This window comes from Lacerta agilis, chromosome 16 (genome assembly GCF_009819535.1).
Source record: "Lacerta agilis isolate rLacAgi1 chromosome 16, rLacAgi1.pri, whole genome shotgun sequence".
Taxonomy (NCBI): domain Eukaryota; kingdom Metazoa; phylum Chordata; class Lepidosauria; order Squamata; family Lacertidae; genus Lacerta; species Lacerta agilis.
The window spans coordinates 21802189-21823938 of NC_046327.1; the positions used below are offsets into that span (position 1 = coordinate 21802189).

At 43.5% G+C, this 21750-nt stretch overlaps 1 protein-coding gene across 2 annotated transcripts in view; it reads right to left on the bottom strand.

Moving 5' to 3' along the window:
- Positions 1–21750, bottom strand: part of NCBP1 (nuclear cap binding protein subunit 1) — a 28095-nt gene that overhangs the window by 4171 nt on the left and 2174 nt on the right. The window contains exons 2-19 of one of the 2 annotated variants that reach the window (XM_033172866.1): positions 18064–18152; positions 17848–17948; positions 16505–16661; positions 15625–15732; positions 14179–14300; positions 13485–13554; positions 12645–12860; positions 11116–11213; positions 9407–9470; positions 8020–8130; positions 7258–7322; positions 5868–5930; positions 5300–5374; positions 4570–4673; positions 3084–3206; positions 2466–2568; positions 1789–1882; positions 512–615 (exon numbers count right to left, since the gene is read on the bottom strand). In XM_033172866.1, coding sequence (XP_033028757.1) covers positions 512–615; positions 1789–1882; positions 2466–2568; positions 3084–3206; positions 4570–4673; positions 5300–5374; positions 5868–5930; positions 7258–7322; positions 8020–8130; positions 9407–9470; positions 11116–11213; positions 12645–12860; positions 13485–13554; positions 14179–14300; positions 15625–15732; positions 16505–16661; positions 17848–17948; positions 18064–18152 — 1867 coding nt within the window. Of the gene's footprint in view, positions 1–511; positions 616–1788; positions 1883–2465; positions 2569–3083; positions 3207–4569; positions 4674–5299; positions 5375–5867; positions 5931–7257; positions 7323–8019; positions 8131–9406; positions 9471–11115; positions 11214–12644; positions 12861–13484; positions 13555–14178; positions 14301–15624; positions 15733–16504; positions 16662–17818; positions 17951–18063; positions 18153–21750 lie in introns of those variants that run through there. The other variant, XM_033172867.1, reaches the window with a different exon arrangement.

Genomic DNA, 21750 nt, shown 5'->3' on the forward strand with positions numbered 1-21750 from the left:
CAGGAGCTTCCTGTACTCAAGCGGAAGCCACGTTGGATGTTCGGCTTCCGAAAAATGGTTGAAAACCAGAGCATTTACTTCCAGGTTTTTGGCGTTTGGGATACGAGGTTTGACTGTACTGTAAACCACATCTCTTGAAGTATCAAGCATGAATGTAACAATTCTGTTTGCAACCTGGACTGCATTGCACAGGTACATGAGTATGAACTGGCACTGGCTGTGGCCCATTGTCATTCACACACACTGGCAAATCCAGGTTTGTTGCAGCATAATGTGTGTGAATTGTGCGCAATGCACCAGGGTTTTGCTCCCTGCCATAAACAGAAATGGTTGAATTACAAAAAATTCTGCAATTTCTTCATGTGAGTTTTGAAAAGCTGAGTGAAAGACTGTTTACTCATCGCAATTATTTTGAGAAAGTTAAAAGGTGGTCTGCTGCCAGCATCATTCAAATCACAACCCAAACAATTAAAAAAAAGGGGGTGGAAGAGGGAGATTTACATCTAGTTACCTAGTGAAATCATGAGCCAGCTCTGGAGAGAAAATCCAGTTTGCTACTGCAGCACAATCCACAATCTGGGTGCGAATCATCTTATCCACCAGCACAGCAATCATCTGTGTTATAAGGGAAGCAAAGGGTTTCTGGATCAGCTTATCAAAAGCAGGTGCTTATTTGCAACGAAAAGAGCAGATTAGGCAAAATAAGGGCACACCCTCGTCTCTCCTGCTCATTTATTTTATAGTGGTGACAACTCAGGAAGCATAATCTAGTGCTGCTTTATAAATTTTTGAAAGCTATGGTACACTTTTTATTTTTGAAATTTAATTCAGAATTTTAAAAAGGTTGCAAAACCAAAAAGGACGTGCCCTGAGATGAGCTTATTCCCCTGTGCTTTGGTGAGAGTCATAAAAGAGAGAAGTCTCTGCATTGGGAGGCAATATTAGCTGTGTTATCCCTGCTGCCTGCAATTTTAACCAAAAGGAAACTACACTCCAAGTATCAAAATAGTACCTTTAATTGTTAAATCTGCATGCGGGGTTTATTCCAGCTTAATTGCTGTACAGAAACAGGTGTCTAGGGCACTTTGTGTAATTATTCAAAGATTGGGAATCATCGCTGTATGCGGTGATAATGAGCTATCGTACTTGTGAAGATTACAGGGAAAATACAAGGGGAATGCTGTTTAATACTACAAAAAAGGTATTACCGTATTGGCTCGACTATAAGCTGCACCCACAAATAAGCAGCACCTTTAAAATTCAAGGCTTAGATGCGGGTGCAGCCTGCCTCCTGGCACTACCGCGCTGAACGGGGGACGGCTGGAGCTTTGTCCCCTGTTCCCCAAGCCAGTGCTGGCGCTCAGCTCCTAATATAAGCCGCACTAATTTTATATGTCGTATATCTTATCTCAAACATCAACATATTCTAATGTACAATCAATGCAGAGCCTGCAAGAGAAAGTGAACTGCAAAATGGGAAGCGGAAAGCGAAAGACAGAGAAAGGCAACACTGAAATAATCTCCCAAGGATTTAGGGCAGGCTTCCTCAACCTCGGCCCTCCAGATGTTTTGAGACTACAATTCCCATCATCCCTGACGACTGGTCCTGCTAGCTAGGGATCATGGGAGTTGTAGGCCAAAAGCATCTGGAGGGCCGAGGTTGAGGAAGCCTGATTTAGGGCCTTGTGCAGCAGAACACACTTTACACTGAAATCAATCAATGGAACTTAAAGGTACTTATTGGATGAGTGGAAAAAGGAGGAAACCTATAAGTACATTCACTCTCACCTGTGGATGATTCTTCCACACTTCATACATAACTCTGAGCACATGCAGCTTCCCTTCATCGCTTTCCGCCAGTGCTTTGAAGACTTCGCGGAATCTTATCAGAACAGGAAAAGATAGCAATGAAAGGCCGTTAAGAGGTAAAGTATATTGCCTGCTGTTTCATTGGCTGTGACCTGACATTCAAAAGCTGATTGCTGAACAAGGGCTGCAGCTCACTTTGGACCTACAGCTGTTGAGTGGCAAGGCTGAGAGGGTGAGAAGAGAGCTAGATTATTCTGTCCTCTCCGTTTCCAGTCATATAGAGCAAAGCCTCTTTCAGAATGGGAGGAGGCAAGAGCTCTCAAGCATCTCCTCCGCAGCCCACCTGCTGGTTACAGGTAGAATAAGATAGCGCAGCAGTGACAGCTTGTCTATTACCAGGAGTACTGCACAAAGGCAGATAGTTCTGCTAACCAAGGCGCCCATAGGTTCAGCTGACTTATAGTATGATAGAACAAGAAATATGCATCTCATCTCTCCCTACAAGTAAACAATAATGATAAATACTTTAATCAAAGGTTTTCACAAAACTGTCTTGCAGTTTCTGCCTTGTGGCAGGCGGGCTTTTCATAAACTGGTTTTATGAGCCAGTAGCAGTGTGCAATTGCTAGCACTGGCAACTTTGTGGTTATACTTACCTTCCCAGAGCACTGAAGGAGTGACTGAATGACTTTGCGGCCAAATGCAGCAGCGTCTGGACAAATACCTCTATTTTTAAAGGATTAAAAGAGAAGCCTTCATCTAAAAAAAAAAAAAAAGTTAAAATTTAGTCAGTACTTCCAGTACAGCCTTTGATTCAGATCTCTCTCTGTGTGTAACTAAGCCCAAGCGTGTGTACATGAAATCAAAGAGTAGCCATTTTCTTCCCCAATTTTTCTCCGCTTCTGTTTTCTTCTCTTGTGCCATTCTTTGTAAAACACCAAATACAGATGTTGCTATATAAACAACAGCCATTGTGCAAAGCTAAACTGTTGTGTGTATGAGGCAGAGAGCGAATGACTGGTGGTGTCAGTTCTCCAAAGAAAGTCAAAAAATTCCATGGGAGGGTCATTCCATATCAAGTGATCCAACTTTTTTACCTCATGTCATCCAATTTTCTTAATATTTTGTACACTTGTTGAATGGCGAAAACTAAGTTTTAATCTATGCATTCAGAAAAGACGATGTTGCAATGTAGCACTTCTACAGGACAATGAAATAAGCTTAAATTCAGAAAGAACTAGGAACACCTGACTACAACCATCAGAAGTTCTTACCATCATCATCATCCTGATTAGGGTTGGGGACATCCTTCAAAATAGTAAAAATCTCATCGTTGCTTGCTTTGTTTTTAATGGCGATGTTTAAGCAGAGCGCAACGTTGTATCCTGGAAGAGACTCTACAAATAAACAAAGAAGCAAAGTTATCATTATTTTTTTTAAAAAAAGCCTTATTTCTTCATAAAAGCCAAGACAGTAGAAACACCATTCTTTGGAAGTCATCATTCCAGGACATATAATTGTTGAGTGGTTTACAGTTTAGGGTTCATTACTGTTCCACAGAAATGTGTATCTCTTTAAAAGAAAGAAGGAAATGAAATGACCTAGTTTTGCAGCTGTGGTACAGCAGGTGATGTTAAGTTTGTATTGATTTAAGGCGTATCAGCAATCGGATACAGTATATAAGGAGGTCTGCGTACCTCTCTCAGTACCCTGGGTGGTGGGTCACTGGATGGGTCATGTTTCTGTAACGTTCTTGTAGTTAATGTAACTTCTGTTATTTTTCTTTAATTAAAACAACTCCTAATTATACTTTGTACCCTCCTCAGAATGCCTTTTGTTGCGCAGTTACTCAGTTTAAATACGCCAACAATAATGAGTAGAATGAACAACCAAGTCAAACTTCACCCTCCTTCTTTCTTCCACCAGCCTAGATGTTAAGTTTTAAAACTTGTTAAGAACGAACACACTGTTGATTCTAGAGTGCCTGCACACTAACAGGCTGGCCTGGTTTTCTGTTCAGCAGTTTGCCAGGCTCCTCGAACTCTTTTGAGGAGCTCCAAATATAAAAACTGGACTGCCATGCAGGAAACTGACAAATACAATCATACTTTGGGTTCTCGAACGCCTTGGTACTTGGATGTTTCGGCTACCAAATGCAGAAAACCTGGAAGTAAGTGTTCTGGTTTTCGGGCGTTTTTTGGAAGCTGAACGCCCAACGTGGCTTCTGTTTGAGTGCAGGAAGCTCCTGCAGCCAACTGGAAGCTGCGCCTTGGTTTTTGAACATTTTGGAAGTCTAACAGACCTCCGGAATGTATTACGTTTACGAACCAAGGTACGACTGTACATCTTTAGGGCCACCTTCTGCTATCATATTGTTGAAGCAAAGCAGATGTGGACCTGGGTTGTAGATTAGAAGCTGCTTGTAGGTTGTTCTGGCCCTTTTAGAGGAAGCTCAGGCTATTAGTATAACAAAACAAACAGTGCTAAAGAATTTCCTAGTTCTCTTGTAATCCTTACAACTTTCCATCATTATTCTCATACTGCAGATGGAGGTTGTAGCTGAGAGAGCTGCTTGCTCAAGAACACCTGGTGAGTCTATGACAGGGGCCAAATTAGAACCAGGACCCCTGCTCAATCCATAGCTCAGCCTCTCACCCGCTAGACTACACCAGCTCCCCAAATACAGATTCAACAAAACTAGTGCAACTATTTAAAAATACAAAGAAAACACTGCAGCAAGTGCATAACCCATATACATACTGTTGCTTTCATCTCCGTATTTATAAATACATGCTGGATTTGCAGGAGTTAGGACCGAAAAAGTAGCAGGAACAATATCCACTATTCGTTGGTGGTAGGAAAGCCTAGAAAAAAAGAATTTGCAAATGATGAAGAAGTGATACTCCTATCATATGATACAGGGCTATGGACAAAACCCAACCAGGCATGAACCCTTACTCAGCTTCAGTGAATGCAGATTACAAATTTAGATATGGCAAAATCGAAGTCTATGCTTTACACTGAAACAGGAAAGGAATAGTTCAAAGTACAATTATGCCCCCAACACCCAGCTCCTGAACATATTTACACAGAGGTCAGCTCCACTGATCCTGAATAGAGGTTACTTGCCAGTAACTATTTAGGATCATTTATTTGTATGTTGAATTGTTTTCCATTTCGTTAATTTTGTTTTTGTTGTTTGAATTTTTAAAAATTCATTCAAAAACAGTATTTTTATTTACTGAATTTTCTCCCAGCAGAATACTTCCAACTACTGTTCCCCTCCAACTACCATCCAGATGATGTCTTAACTCATAATGGGTAAGTGACCTATTCCTGGACAAACATACAAAGACTAAGCAAATGCTATTGATTGGAAGTGGGAGGTGATATTATTTCTTCCACACTTTAGCAACTGCATTTAATTTGGAAAAATATGCTATATCTATCTCGAATAATACCCCTTTTGCAATTCTGATGCCTCACTCACCTCATACATTTTTCCAAAACTTCTCTTACGAATTTAGGTCTGGGTTTGTCAAGGTCCTCAGCAAGACAATCTGACCTGTCATTGGAACAAAATTGTGCAATTGCCATTACCCAGAAAAGCATATATAGGCTTATTTGCCTAATATGAACTGATTTAGATTAGATTAGATTAGACTAAAAGAGCTGAGTAGGAGATGCTTATGTAATCTCACTGTATACAAGTGACAATAAAATATTTCAATTTCAATTTAGGAGGCTTCAATTTTCACTTGTGTTTCTTTGGCTCTCTGCAGTTTCAGAGCCACTAGGAAGCAAATTCATACAGTACTAGGGGTTACAGTTTAAGGCAGCAAAGCTTACATAAATTCACATAATGACATTATAAACCACAGATATATGTGGGCTATCTATTGTTGCACAGAAATCATTGAAAATATATCACATTTGTAATTTGACATTTGCAGAATTTAGCACCATTTGGATATTTCAGAAGGAGATAATAAGAATCACTGAAAAATTACAAAAGTGTATGTGAAATCAATTGAGAAACTAATAAGAAATAAACTTACCAGTCTTCCCAGCTCCAACGGAATTGAAAATTATTCAAATGGTGGGAAAACCAATTAATGAACCTTCATGAAAAAAGAAGGAAACTTTCACTAAATCCCAGACGACCAAACCACAGCCATTCACAGTGACATTATTCACACTATATCCTAGCCATTACAAGGAATGCCACAGCCCATTTGGTTGAAATGGATTCCTAGAAATGCTGCTTATGAAGGTAAAGTAAATACAGAACTCTTAATAAATTAAGATTAAGGTGCAGAATGCCCAAAGCTGTCAGATAACTGGATCTTCTGCAAGGCTATCTAGTTCTAATTATCTTTAAAGTTAGTACAACAAGCTAATCATATACAGTCATACCTATTATTGTGTTTGCTTCATGTTGCGGCTTTTTGGGTTGCGAACCCGGCAAACCCTGAAGTGTATACTTCTGGGTTTCGCCGTGCACACAGCATTCTGCACGATCCGCACATGCGTAGAAGCGTTCTGTGCTCTTCACGCATGTGCAGAAGCGCTCTATCGTGCTCCCCACATGTACAGAAGTGCCACTCTAGTTCAGATATGGAAGCTTCAGATAATAGTTTTGTATGTAATACTCGAAGTGTATTTTCAGATGCTCCTGGCTCCTCTTCCAAGCCAAGATGTACTTGGCTACCCCCACTCAACTAAGAAATGTTCTTTGATAATTACTGTGACCATAAAACAGGAAACAACAGTTATACATTTATTCAGTTCAAATGAGCTGATGCCAGAGAAACCTGCCTGTCATCAACCACACACCTCAAAAATGGAGTTAACTTTTTATTAGCAAAAAACATGATCTGAACAGACTTCATTGAGTTTCAGGCCTAGTGAGCAGAGGGGCTCATTCCCTGCGGCCTTCCTCCATGAAAATCAATTGCCAAGACTGAAAGTCCCTGCCTTCTCACAGCTGTCTTAAGTCCCCGGCTCTCCAGTGCTTTTCCCAAGCAATCAGAGACGGCATCAGCATGCAGCCAATTTCTCCTCTGCCCTTTTCATGCCTCTTCTGGTTCTGGGAGTTGGTGAGAGGGGAGACAGCTGTAACTCTTCACCAGCCTGACTCATCTCTGCCTCTTGGCCTCCCTCTTTCCACTCTCCTCCTCCTTCAGTTTCTGGCTGATTCTGGACTTCCCCCCTGCCAGACTCTCCCAGCTCAGTAAGCCCTGTTACCTCTTCAGCTTCCAACACCTCTTCTTCCCAGTCTTCTCCCTCTGACCACTCACCATTGTCCCCTACACCACCCCAGGTTCTGAGCCTTCTTCCCTTGGCTGATTCCTCCCACCATTCCTCTGCATCCAACCGCTCCATGACATCTGATGAAACCTGCTTCACAAACTTCTTAGAAATCTAAAGGTAAGTGCACTTACTTACCTGTCTATGCAAGTAGTGTTCATTGTATCCAAGCGCATGTACAGCATTTCTGTGGCTTGTGCAAGCTGCAAGATTCCATTTAAGGAATAACATGGATGAACCTTTAACTCTCCCTTTGTTCAGAGAGAAACCGTGTGTGCCCAAACCTAGAGTGCTAGGCTACTGAATCAGACTCAAATCAAGTACAGTGGAACCTTGGTTCTCGAACATCTCAGTTGACGAATGTTTGGGAACCCGAACGTCGAAAACCCGGAAGTAAATGCTTCCGTTTTCGCATGCACCTTGGAAGTCAAACGACTTCCGCTGCGTGTTTTTCAATTTTCTCAACTGAATTTGCCGGCAGCCCTTTGCGCCTCAGTTGCTGAACGTTTCGGAAGTCGAACAGTCTTCTGGAACAGATTACGTTCGACAACCGAGGTTCCACTGTATCTTGGATTTAGACACTTTAAGAGGCAGGGCAATATTTTATTTGCTTTGTAGAATTATTAAAATTGTTATTTTACTTCACTACCTGCCCTTCACCCTAAGGCCTCAGGGCAGGCTACAACCATTAAGCTTCTGAGCAGCCTTCCTATTTTTGCCTGATGAATAAGATTGGTTACCAATGAAAACATTTTTAGTCACAACTTTCATTTCAGCGATTACTCAAAATAACCTGCATCTGCAACCAACCGACTTCTAATATAGCTGTGAAGAGTATACGTTATGCATTAACATTAAAATGTGCTAACTGATATCAGAGTTGTCGAGAAGAAAGGATACAACTTGGGGTAAGGAGCCGGGCTGAAGTTTGCAAAGTTCAATAAGAAGTGTTGTGTACATCACCTCAGTGTGTGGTGGAATAGGAAGCTGAAACAGCTCGGCAAAGATTACCTGGAGGGGAAACATGACACAGATACAATGAACTGTATACCTGTCTTATCTGAACTGATATTGGCAGGTATTATTAGTATTAAGTCTGGGAACTGTTGGGGTATAGTGGTGAAATGACCCTTCATATGCTCTAAGGACAATAACAAAAACAACAACAGCAGCAATAACAATTCATTGATATGCTGCCCATCTGACTGGGTTGCCCCAGCCACTCGGGGCGGCTTCCAGCAAATTAAAACATCAAACACAGTAAAACCCTCAAACATAAAAAACTTCCCGACACAGGGCTGCCTTCAGATGTCTTCTAAAATCCAGATAGTTGTTTATTTCCTTAACATCTGATGGTAGGATGCCACTACCGAGAAGGCCAGCTGCCTGGTTCCTTGTAGCCTCACTTCTCGCACTGATGGAACCGCCAAAAGGCCCTTGGAGCTGGAACTAGTGTGTGGGCTGAACGATGGGGGTGGAGACGCTCCTTCAGGTATACTGGGCCGAAGCCGTTTAGGGCTTTAAAGGTCAGCACCAACACTTTGCACAAATATGCACAAACTTGCATGTTTATTAAATTTATTTCCTGCCTTTCCTCCAAGGTCTAACGCCCCCATTTTATCCTCACCACTGCCCTGTGAGGCAAATCAGGCTGAGCGAGAGGGACAGACCCCAAGGGCACCTAATAAGCTGGATGGCTGAGTTGGGGCTTGAAATTAGCCTTAGGTCAATTGCTCTAACCACTATCCTCAGCATTTATATATTCTATAAGTTGCCCAGTGTGGCTGGGGAAACCCAGCCAGATGGACGGGGTGTAAATAAAACAACAACAATTTAGCCAGATATAGTTCATCAGTATTTAACATTTATGTATATATGAGGTTTGATGCAGATTCAACCTCCTTTTCTGCATACAGTGGTGCCCCGCTAGACGAATGCTTCGCTAGACGAAAAACTCGCTAGACGAACGGCATTCGTCTAGCGGAAGCTGCCCCGCAAGACGAAAAAGTCTATGGGGCTGCTTCGCAAGTAAAAAAAATATTTTTTTTAGCGCGAAAACCTCCGCGCTCCATTGCAGCTTCGCTAGACGAAAAATTCGCTCTACGAAAAAACTCGTAGAACGAATTATTTTCGTCTAGCGGGGCACCACTGTAGTTGGTTTTTTGTTTTTTTTTGCAAATGAGTCTGGGTTAAATTATAATAGTGTTTACGGGTTAAATTATAATAGTGTTTACAGTAAAGGCATTTTGAAAAAGGAAAAAGATAAATATGGTAAAGAGATGCATACCTCAACTATGTGGTAGTTCAGGGGGATCTTGTTATTCCCTGGGTAGCTCAGTAACTGAGCAGCACTAGAGGAAAAGGCAGGCTCAGTTATTCAGATAATGCAAATACAGAAAAAGGTCAGTTAGGAAGCAAACTGAAGCCTTGCTGAAGAACAGACTGTCGGTTAAGTGCATGTGCATCAATTCACATGCAGCTGGCACTAAAAAGACAGTAAGACTCATAAGCATAGCAAAAGGACTATGCAAACTGAAGATGATCCAAGTATCTGTATATATCTCCTCAAAACCCACCATAAGCTTTTGATTTACTAGAATGAGAGATCCATGTGCCATTATTACAGAAACTGCAAGAATAGAGGTCTGGATTTTGAAAGCATTATTTTGTGAACTTCTTGTCAAGACACAATTTGATAAAGCTACCCAACTCTAAAATATCCCTCCTGGATACATCCGTGACTCACTCCATTTGTAGAGTTCCTCAGCTGTACCTTTATACAGTGGTACCTCGGGTTAATGGGACGCGGGTGGCGCTGTGGGTTAAACCACAGAGCCTAGGGCTTGCCGATCAGAAGGTCGGCGGTTCGAATCCCCGCGACGGGGTGAGCTCCCGTTGTTCGGTCCCAGCTCCTGCCCAACTAGCAGTTCAAAAGCATGCCAAAGTGCAAGTAGATAAATAGGTACCGGTCCAGCGGGAAGGTAAATGAGGTTTCTGTGCGCTGCTCTGGTTCGCCAGAAGCGGCCTAGTCATGCTGGCCACATGACCCTGAAGCTGTATGCTGGCTCCCTCAGCCAGTAAAGCGAGATGAGAGCCGCAACCCCAGAGTCGTCCGCAACTGGACCTAATGGTCAGGGGTCCCCTTACCTTTACCTCGGGTTAAGAATTTAATTCATTCTGGAGGTCTATTCTTAACCTGAAACTGTTCTTAACCTGAGGTACCACTTTAGCTAATGGGGCCTCCTGCTGCCGCCATGCGATTTCTGTTCCCATCCTGAAGCAAAGTTCTTAACCTGAGGTACTATTTCTGGGTTAGCGGAGTCTGTAACCTGAAGCGCCTGTAACCTGAGGTACCACTGTATTTGAAAGCAGTCAAAATTAGAGGGGCAGTTTTCCTTCCACAGCCTAAATCTGAGGTTGCTCAAATAGGAGTACCCCCAGAAGTGTTCTGTCCTTTCAGGGGACTGTATCCGAGGAGGCCTCTCTTCTCAGTTTGTTTTCAACCACCCATTTGGCAACTGGAAATTTTATTTCAGGAGAATTCATTACAAAGAATTCCTTATAGGGTTTCATTTCAAAGTTTAAGACATTTGGGTTTTTTGTACATCTCTGTCTGCCAGACAGGAAAGATACCTCCCCCCCCCCTTTATCAGATAATAGATCTGATTTTTATCAAAGGTTTGTAATATACTGCACTTGCGAAAGGGCTGGCTTAGGCGGTGGCAAGAGGTTGTGTGGAGACACTGTGAAATGTAACTTTTCCAGATCAGTGCAATTTGCAGAAATTTGATGCACATGCAGCTGAAGAGTTCCTTTGAGGTTTTCACAGCAGGAACTGGATGAAGAGGCAAGCTGCTTTTTAAATGAATCAGTGAATTGCTCACGAGCAAATATGCTCTTTAGCCACACTTCTCAGAAAACAGTACGGTCAGGTAGGTAGAAAACAAAGGTCTTTTGATCTCCTAATGGTTGCCATGCATGAAAAGTAACTCCTACCATGTGTTCCTTTCTTTCCAGTGTGATTTAATGATCCAGTGAAGATTTTCCTCTATCACAAATCTTTCAGCGGAATGACTGCCAGGCATAACAGGACCCTGATGAAGGAATTAAGAAATGGCAGAAGTGATAAAACATAGAAGTCCATTTTAAACAAAATAAATGGCAATGTTTGGCTACATTACTGGCACTATAGCTCTGACAATAGTTATAATACAATACAATTTATTGTTTCTAGGGGATTTAACATTTGCAAGCAATTTCAAAATGCTAATGAAGTATCTTTCCCCATAATAAATTTTGCTGCTGTTAAAAACAGGTCAGGATTCAAATAACTGTGAAACCAGTTCCATGACTTCAAGGAAACTTTAGATTCTTTATTCTTTTTTGAGTAGACCCCTATGTCCTCCGAAAAGCAACTTTTGAAACAAAAGTCTCAAAAATATATTTGTTTGTCATGAGCAGGGTGGGACAGGTTATGCCCTGAAGAAATCACATGACTACAGCAAGCCTCTAGTTTTGGTCTAAACAACTCTTAGTCTAAAACTGTCCAGGACCCAAAGAAACTGCAAAAACCAAATTTTTAGAAGGGAGAGAAGACAGTATTTTGTATCCCCATCATAAAGTGTCTCTCTTATAGTCAGGGACTGCAATGAATTAAATGATCACACACACACCCCTGGGATTTAAACTGGAGGCACACTTCATGCTTGCAAATAATAATTTACTTGTACCCTGTCCATCTGAATGGGTTGCCACAACCACTCTACTTGGCTTCCAGCAGAATATAAAGGAACACAACAAAACAGCAGACATTAAAGCTTCCCGATACAGGGCTACCTTCAGATGTCTACGGAAAGTTGTTGATCTCTTTGATATCTGCCGGGAGGGCATTCTACAGGGCGGGCACAACTACCGAGAATGCCCTCTGCCTGGTTCTCTGTAACTACACTTCTCGCAATGAGGGAACCGCTAGGCGGCCCTCAGGGAGCTGAATGATGGGGATGGAGATATTACTTCAGATATTCAGGCCTGAAGCCATTTAGGGCTTTAAAGATCAACACCAACACTCTGAATTGTGCTGGGAAATGCACTGGGAGCCAATGTAGAGCCTTTAAGACCGGATTCATATGGTCTCAGCAGCCACTGCCAGTCACCAGTCTAGTTGCCACATTCTGGATTAGTTGTAGTTTCCGAGTCACCTTCAAAGGTAGCCCCACATAGAGCGCATTGCAGTAATCCAAGCAGGAGATAACCAGTGCATGTACCACTCTGGTGAGAGAGTCTGCGGGCAGGAAGGGTCTCAGCCTGCATACAGAGGGAGCTGGACACAGACTGACCTGTGCCTCCATGGATAGCTGTGAATCCAGAATGACCCCAAGGCTGTGCACCTGGTCCTTTAGTTACCCCATTCAGGACCAGGGAGCCCCCCACCACCTGTTCGCCCCGTCCCCCAGAAACAGTGCTTCTGTCTTGTTGTGATTCAGCCTCAATCCGTTAGCCACCACCCGTACGTACACGCAACTCACCTCGGGGTCATCAGTGTAGTCAAACATTCTGAAGATAACTCTTGGCATCGGGTAAACGGAGTCTTCGGTGTGAGGTGGCGGAGTGAAGGGAGGCAGATTGTGCTGCAGTGCCTCGCAGAGCACATTGTCAAAAGCAAGGTATGGCCTTGGGATGTGCCGTTCTTGCCAGCGGTCTTTCTTCAGCTTCTGAACCTGAGCCCACAGGCAATCCAGGTACTGAAAAACAAAAGTGCCCATCATGCAGGAAGACGCCCGTTGCCAACAGAATGGCATTTCTTCTTCCATGCACTCTACTGCTCGACTTGGAAGTCAACTCTCCATCCATCCCTGCACACGTCCTTTTGCCCTCTGCTGCTGCTAGTGCCTCAGTAAGGAAAGCAGAGGTGGCTAGCCTGTAGGGCTTCAGAACTGGCTTGACTGTAACTCCCATCAGGCTCAGCCAACACAGTGTTCAGGGGTAATGGGACTTGTAGTCTGGCAACATCGGGAGTACCTTGGGTTAGGCCCCTCAACCACATAATTAAGTTACAACTTGAATTTGAAAACAGCAGCCCACAATGCCACATGACAAATCTTTTTTTTAAAAAAACAACAACACCTGAGGACTTTATTAGAGGCCCACCAGGTGCCAACATTGTTATCTTTTCATTGCCAGATAAAAACATTTATAAATTATTTTTCTAGGGTTTATAATGTATTAATATTTAAAATGTGCTCAATTAGTATTTTATCTTGGAGTTGTAAGCCACGCTGGAAGCTCTACAAAGGACAACATATTTTAAACAAAATTATTCAGATATATGTGGTGACGTGTACTCAAGACTCCACGCTACGTTTTACCTCTTCTTGTGGATGTGGTTTATCAGCTGACCAAACTTGTAGCATTGGTACGTGAATCTTTTGACGCCGTCTGAAATACAGTGAGAGGAAATATAAAAGTTACTCAAATAAACAAGCACAATCGATAGAGGGGTGGGCTTGTTGCCAGAGTATGGTTAGGTATGCATTTTCAATTACCCAATTCCGAGCTCAGTCCCCCCCCCCTTTTTTGTATGAGTTTATGGGGCTTTTGAAAAGAAAGTCAAAAGTCAAGACGGATGAGCACACACTTTTAAAGTTACATGATAACCACGATGACTTCAGCACAACTCAAAAGGTTCCCAAACTGTGGTCAATGAGCTTCGTTCAGGTGGCCTACGACGCTGGTACTCAACCCAGTTCCTAACCCATCTGGGTTGCTTGTTACTGTTTTAAGTGTTTTGTCTGGGGTTCAGGAAGCAGAGAGCCTGCTTCTTAGCTCTTTCTTCCTCTGAATCTTGGTGCAGTCTGGTAATCTTCTATCCCAAACTGGTTGGAGATAAGGAGTGATGACAGTTGTAGTACTTTGCACAGTAATGTGTCCTGTGTGTGTGTGTCCCCCCCCCCCTTAGGGGTAGGGGGAGAGGAGGGCTGGGACAGAGACTGCGAGAAAGCAAATACTTTTTTCTACTCTGCTATCTAATAAGGCAAAGCAGATTGGTTACTGTTCTCTTACTTCAGGTAGTTTTCAACCTGGGACAAGATGCGGTCCATCTCTGCATCCTTCTTCTCATACAACTCCTTCCCCACCCAAGGTAAGGATGAGAGAAAAGCATACACATACCAGTCACAGCGTACCTGTGGCAAACAGAAGTGATGGATAATGTTCAGGCGCATAAAAGGAACATGAGTAAGGGGCTTGTATTCAGATATAATGCTTCAAGCACAAATCATCATCAAGAAGAAGAGGAGGAGGAGGGAGTTTGGACTTGATATCCCGCCTTTTCACTCACTCCTGAGGAGTCTCAAAGCGGCTAACAATCTCCTTTCCCTTCCTCCCCCACAACAAACACTCTGTGAGGTGAGTGAGGCTGAGAGACTTCAGAGAAGTATGACTAGCCCAAGGTCACTCAGCATCTGCATGTGGAAGAGCGGGGAAACGAACCCGGTTCACCAGATTACGAGTCCACCGCTCTTAACCACTACACCACGCTGGCTCTCTATAACAAAACAGGCCAATTTGCTTATTTCCATAAACAGTGTCTAAATATATGTAACTAGACTACTAAACAAAGAGGGCAAATTCTTAAACACTGTTCATGCATCATACTGGTTGCATAAGCATTTATTTAAGTTCTATTTTAACTGACCACATCTTTCCTCCAATTTTGTTTAGGATGTACCCTCACTTTCCCTAGTTCACCCGAGGCCTGGAAAATGCCCAGTCTTGCCAGCAGTTGGCAGAAATCACCCCACAGATCTAGATATTTTAAATACCGATTCTAAAACTATACCGATATGAAAACAGCTACAGAAAATACACAAAAAATGAACAAGCCAGAACGGAAAGGCCACATAGCTCAGAAACAGAGCACATACCATAATGCTGTAGAGATGTCAGCGGGTGTGCGCAAGATGATCTAGTCTAGAAGTAAGCAATTGGTGGCCCCCCAACCCAAAACCAGCACTCTGGTGTTAAGGCAAAGTTTAACATGAATAAACAGAATTTCTGGTAGTGGCACTAGCAGGCTGTTGTGGTGATAAGTGATGGGTTCTCTGATCATGTGTTTGTGTGCAGGCCTCCTAAAGGGTAAATTCCTATCCCTGAGAATTTGACATTTCAGTGTCTGTTTTATTCAAGGAGCTTCATATCCAAAACCTGAATTAGGGTTGGCTCTAGCAGGTTAGAATTATAGATCCTTCCAAGAATCTTGATGGAAAGTTTCTGATTGTGTTGCGGAATTCTTTTTATCAGGCTTCCTCAACCTCGGCCCTTCAGATGGTTTGAGACTACAGTTCCCAGCATCCCTGACCACTAGTTCTGCTAGCCAGGGATCATGGGAGTTGTAGGCCAAAAACATCTGGAGGGCCGAGGTTGAGGAAGCCTGCTTTTTCTTCTTCCAAAAAGCAGGTATCTTAAAAGCAACAATCATCTATGGAACAAAAGAATGTCTTTCCTTACCTGAGGTACATCCTCCTCCTGAGTCACAGCAACGAAATTTTCAAACATGGCTACCATTGATGGGGCAGCTATTACATGACAATTCACAAGATCAGACAGAAAACGGATCTAGAGAAAGAGAAGGGGGAGCTGGGAGTTTACTTGTGGTGAAAATGGAATCTGCTTTGGGATCCTGTCTTCCCTCCCTCAGCTGACAGAGAAAAGCAGGCTCTCCCAAAAGGTCAGAGTCCCACTGTGACTGCACTATCTTCTGCCCCTGGTGAAGGAGCAGGAGAGGAAGCACATGAGACCAAGGCCCAACCTTATCATCGGCTTGAATCCCTTAAAAAGGCAGAAAACAAAAAAGTTTCACCTCTTGAGTTGTAAATTACAGCCATAACTTGGATCCCAAACGTTTTGGCTCCCGAACGCCACAAACCCAGAAGTGAGTGTTCCGGCTTGTGAACGTTCTTTGGAAGCCGAACATCTGACGTGGCTTCCAATTGGCTGCAGGAAACTCCTGCAGCCAACCAGAAGCCGTGCCTTGGTTGTTCAACATTTTCGCAAGTTGAACAGACTTCTGGAACAGATTCCGTTTGACAACCTAGGTGCGACTGTTTTAAAAAGACACAGTGAATAAGAAAAAAAAAACCTGCTGGATCTTAATCCTTTGTGCGCCACCAGTGTAATAAGGATGCTCTCTGAACGAGCACTAAAATCACACAACATGCCATGCCACTAGCATTGTAGAAAAGCTACAAATAGATGAGCAAGTGTGGGTTTGGATGGGTGCATTGGGGAGGAAACGAGATTGAGTTTTCCACAACTGCACCCTGCAAGATGAAAGGTAAGCCCTTCAGATTCACTGAAAAGGAAAGGAAACTAAATAAAAGGAACTTACTAAAACCACAGCTTCATTATACATGTTGACTTTGAAGCACTCTTTGAGTTGACGTATCATGGCTTCTACAAACTCTCCGCCAAAATTGTAGTTCCTTGCATTCAGCAGTCCGACTAGAGTAGTGTAAACCGTCAGCTTTATGGGTAACAAACGTGCACTGATTTTTTTTTTTTCCGATTAAGGAGGAGACACAAAAATCAGGCATTAATTCAGATTGCAAACATTGTGTTATCATTCTTCAACATGGCCAATTCAAACCGTTAGGTGGGATACAGGTATTTTTTGAACTCAAGAATCTATATCGTAGAACAAAGTGAGAAAACACTCTGCTTGGATTTGACTTATTTTTGAAACTCTCCTTGGAAAACTAGAATAAAATACATATAAATTATGCAACATAATCTACTGTGATTTTTCCTCTTAGGGTGAAATTCAGCATAGCACTAAGGAGATCATACCACCAGCGCAAGTATTTCTGCTTGCCCAATGGAATGATCTCCTCACTCCTCTCCCTGCATATTATTGGGGTGGGGGGGTGGGAAATCTCCCAATCCTCCAGTGCGAATTTGGGAGAGGAAGCTCCTTTGCAATATCAGGAGTCCTCATGCCGTCTTCCGCTAGCAGAACGGGGCAGTTGAGTCCAGCCTTTAGTCCAGCTCCACTGTAGAGTATCAGTGTCTCTCCTTGTACTGCAGGGCACTGGTTGAAAAGAACAGAAGAAATAGGAGGAAGAGCAGGAGGCAAAGTTCTTATACTTTCCTGGAGCTCCTTGAAATATCTCCCAGCAATCTGGAACTACAAAACATGCCTCAGCTCATTGCTGCAGTCAACAGACCAACTGTGGCATTTGCAATGAGGTATATGTGGCTAAATGATCAGCAATAGCACTCCAGAAAGCACGCATGCAGGCACAAGGCAATACAGTGGAAAAAAAGAAGTACCAACACACTACTGCTCACCTCACCATCGCCACCCATTGCCAGCAAACCACCTCAAAATATTTGGCAAGATTGCATGTGGTGCACTTGTAATTAAAACCTGAAGTCCTTTTTCTCATTTCTGACCACGAACCGTACGCACATTTACTCAGAAAGGCTAGTCAATGATTATCAGCTCAAAAACTTCCTGCCTAAGGTGAACAGATTATTCATTTTGCTCAGTTTGTTCATTTCCTCACTTAGATTTTCTCTCAGTTTCAACATCTAGGACAAAAAACATCTAAGACAGAAAATTAATGACACACACACACACAAAAATATACAACGTAACCTTATGAATGTTAAAAAGCATTTAGTGTAGGTAATACATTATCACCTGGATCCATAAACCTTTTGCATACATACACTGTACAAAGGATTCTTAGTATCTTGCTTTTGTAGTTTGGTAAATCTGCCTCCAAGACCCCAGCCAGGCCTTCCAAGTTACTCTCCAAAGAAGAAGTACTCTGAGAGGATTAGAAGAAGAAGAACTTTGTGTAAAGGTATTTGCACCGCAATACACAATTTAAAAGCTTTTAAAATCACACATGCAAAACAGTATAAAGCTGCAGTCCCTCATACCTTTTCTCCTACTCTGCATATTAAGGATTCCAGCCGCTCTTCAATTTCAGATTGCTCAGATGTTCTCCTCCTCTTGTGTGGTTGCCCTCCTGTTTCAATGAGATAAAGCATAGAAAAACTCAGATCACAGTATCTTCCATGCTGATGCTTCACTCTCAAAGGTAGCAACAGCCAGAGACCATCAGTGAGGTGGTGAGCTGTTCATCTGGGCTTTCTCCATCTCTTGAGAAAGCCAGTCTTTTTGCACCTTTGGTCGGCAGAAAGAAGTCTGCTCAATCTACCAGGGCAGTGGGGGCTTTATCAAGACTGGGGCCAATGGGGTGGCACCCCCCCCAAGGGGAGTGACCTTAGGGAAAGGCAAGGGCCATAACATCATTTTCTCTGGGGATAGCCTTGCTCTAATTGTTTCAAATCCTGTTTTTTTAATGTGTGTTTTTAAATTTGGGATTTTTGTTGTTGTTTCTTAAATTAAAGGACGTAAAATGTGGCTGGGAAGAGTGGAGCTGGGAAGAGCAGTGGGGAACCCAGTGGTTCTGGGCAAGGGGAGGTATGGTGTGGGGGTGGGCTAGGCCTGGTAAGGGGCACACGGACAGGGAGTTAGTGATTGTGCTGTGTGCCAACCCTCCCTCCAACCTGGGGAATTGTGATTGTCCTATCATCCAGCCGTCGAGTCTGTGCCGGCTGCTGTTGAATGCCAGATTGGCTTTGAAGGCCTCCCTCATCCAGGATCTGATTGTGGATGAGGAGGCCGATTTTGTCTGCATCACTGAGACCTAAGTGAGAAGGGTGGAGTTGGTCTTACCCAGGTATTCAGGACACCATCGGGGCAGACTTGAGGGTCAGGAAGGGGGAGTTGTGATGGTCTAGATATTTCATCTCTCTGTCCAGACTCTCTGTCCAGTTGAGTGAGGGCCCAGAGTGCCTGTTCCTGATGTTGGCCAATTCTGGTTTACTGGCTGCCTTGCTGCCCAACAGTCCCCCTGCCTGAGCTGACAGAGTTAGTCTCGGAGGCAGTATTGAGGACTCCCAGACTGCTGTTGTTGGGGTGTCATCCATGCTGAAGCAGTTACCTCTGGGGTGGCTCAGGATTTCATGGCTGCCATGACAATCATGAGGCTGTCCCAATATGCCTTTGGCTCAACTCATTTGGTAGGTCACACTCTGGACTTTACTTTCTCAAATGAGAAGGGAAAGGGTGATCTGAGAGTGGTGGATATTGACACCAGTTCTTTGTCATGACCAGATCACTTCCTGTTGAGATTTAGGCTCTGTCTTTACATGTGGGAGACCTATAAGGATGGATGGACCTATGAGGCTGATGGATCCAACTGGATTCCAGATGGCCCTGGGGGATTTGTCAGCTGGTATGACTGGTGCTCCTGTTGAAGCCCTGGATGACTTGTGGAAAATCTGGATGGCCTGAGTCATTGACACTCGCCCCTGAGCGCTCTCTCCTGTTTTGTGCAGCCTGCTTGGCTCCCCCGGTATACACCAGAGTTTAGGGCGAGGAATCAAGCTGGGAGACAGCTAGAACATGAGCGGGGGGAAACTGGTCAAATGCAATCAAACATGGCTAAGGGCTTGTTGTTGAGCAAAGGCGGCATACTTTGCTGCCTTCATTACAAAGCTTTTACAGGCTGTGCAGGGCCTCTTACAGTCTGGCCTGAAGGAAGTGGCAGAACCGATGGTATCTCACTATGATTTGTTTGCTAAGCATTTTGAGAATAAAATTGCTTGCATCCACTGGAATATTGAATCCACTCAAAGGGTATCCAGAGCAGTGTTAGAAACTCAGATATGGAAGCAAGGCACCAAACTGCACCTTAAACCTAAGTTATGGATCCCACAACAGAATGTCTATTCGCCAGGGGGTTGGACCAGATGACCCTTGGGGTCCTTTCCCGTGCTACAATTCTATGATCTCAGCTACATTGCTTGACTGCAGCTTGCCCTTACAACAATTCACTTGTCCCAGTATGCAAAGAGAAATACACACAGTGGAAATGGAATCAACTATGGACCAAGCAGACGTTTTTAAACTGTGGTCTGTGAGATTCATTTGGGTGGCCTGTGGACAGGCTGCAGCACAGTCAAATATATCTGTACTCAGCCCTGCACTTACGTTCCTTGATGTGATGATAGAGAACTGTATGTGAGTCAGCTGGCTCAATGGAGATGTCAGCCACCAACTTGGCACCCAAAAATCTCCACGTAGTCTCAGTTGGACCCACACCAGTAGCAAAAACATGCCTGGTGAATTTCGAACTCTGGCCCATAGCACTGTGTGGTCCTGTTGTATTGGATGAGTTTCAGTTGGTAAGGCTTGAGGACATGGACAAGGTACTTGGATCGGTCAAGGCAACTACTTGCACTCTGGACCCTTGGCTGATAAAACTAGCAAAGAGGGGACAGCTGGCTGGGCCAAGGAGGTGAATAATGCCTCCCCCACAATGCCACTGAAAAGTCGCTTTCCTCCCTCGCCATTGTTCTGAGTGTCCTATGAGTGGAACTCCACCCACATTATATGTTCCTGCTGGCAGAAAGAAATGCAGGATCCAAGCCATTATTTATAGGGCACCTGGAATTTTCTAGTCGCTGTCCTAAGATTAAAAGCATCAAACACTCTGCCCACAGGCTTACAACTTAACAGACACGATACAAAAGGAGGAAGATCAAACAGAACAAGCCAATTCAGACAAAAACTCTTTGCAGATATAAAATGTTTAATGCCTATGTGGAGAGGAGCAGCCAAAATAGCAGTTGTAGCTAAGCTGATGCGAGTGGGCCATGCTGCCTCTGACCCTGCCAGGAGGAAAGCAAGACCAAAAACCCCCACTCCCTATTGAGAATCTAGCAGGGCTCATTTTAAAGATGTGAAAGTACTTGAAGGAAAGGAGAGTAAGCAACCAACCTTTTATTTCCAAAGGTCAAGGAGCTAAACAAGGCATGCAAAACTGAAATGCATGTATATGAACCAATCATTTTGCACCGCCAATCGGAAGTGAAAATGTTAGCTGTCAACATAGTTTTAGACTACCCCCTCATTGTACTTGCATAGTAGTATTCAAATGACTTAATAGGTGGCACAGGTCTAAATTACAACACAATCCTAACCATGTCCTAATTAATTCAATGGGGCTTACTCCCAGGCAAGCAAGGTTTGGATTGCAGTCTAGGTTTAAATGGCTCTTCAAGTGATGGCTGATCTGTAAATAGGAGTGATTCCAGAAAACAGCTATAAAATGAGAATACACCACAACAGAAAAAGTTAAAGGAACAAAATTTGTTTTGGTCTCAAGAACAACAGGGAAAAAAACTTTTTTTGAGGGTTAAAAAAAGTATGCCAAGCGATCCTCTTAGACCAGGGATGGGAAGCCTCCAGCCCATGGGTCAATTTCAATTTGGCTTGCAGGACTTTCCCCCCAAATCATGCCCACCTGTGGCTGTGGTGTCAGCTGTGGGGCAGAGAAGAGGGGGCTGACTGCATGGTCAAGCTGTGTCAGGTGACTGATAGGTGAGTGGCCCCACCTATCCATCAGTTTTGGGCTGCACACCCATTTTTGATCATGATAAAGTTCAAACAAAGGAGAAAAGTTTTTAAATACAAATAAAGGATCTTTGGACAAATCCAGCACCAACGTGTTGCCATTTAGCCTCTCAGGTACCAACAGCAGGGTGGGGTGGGAG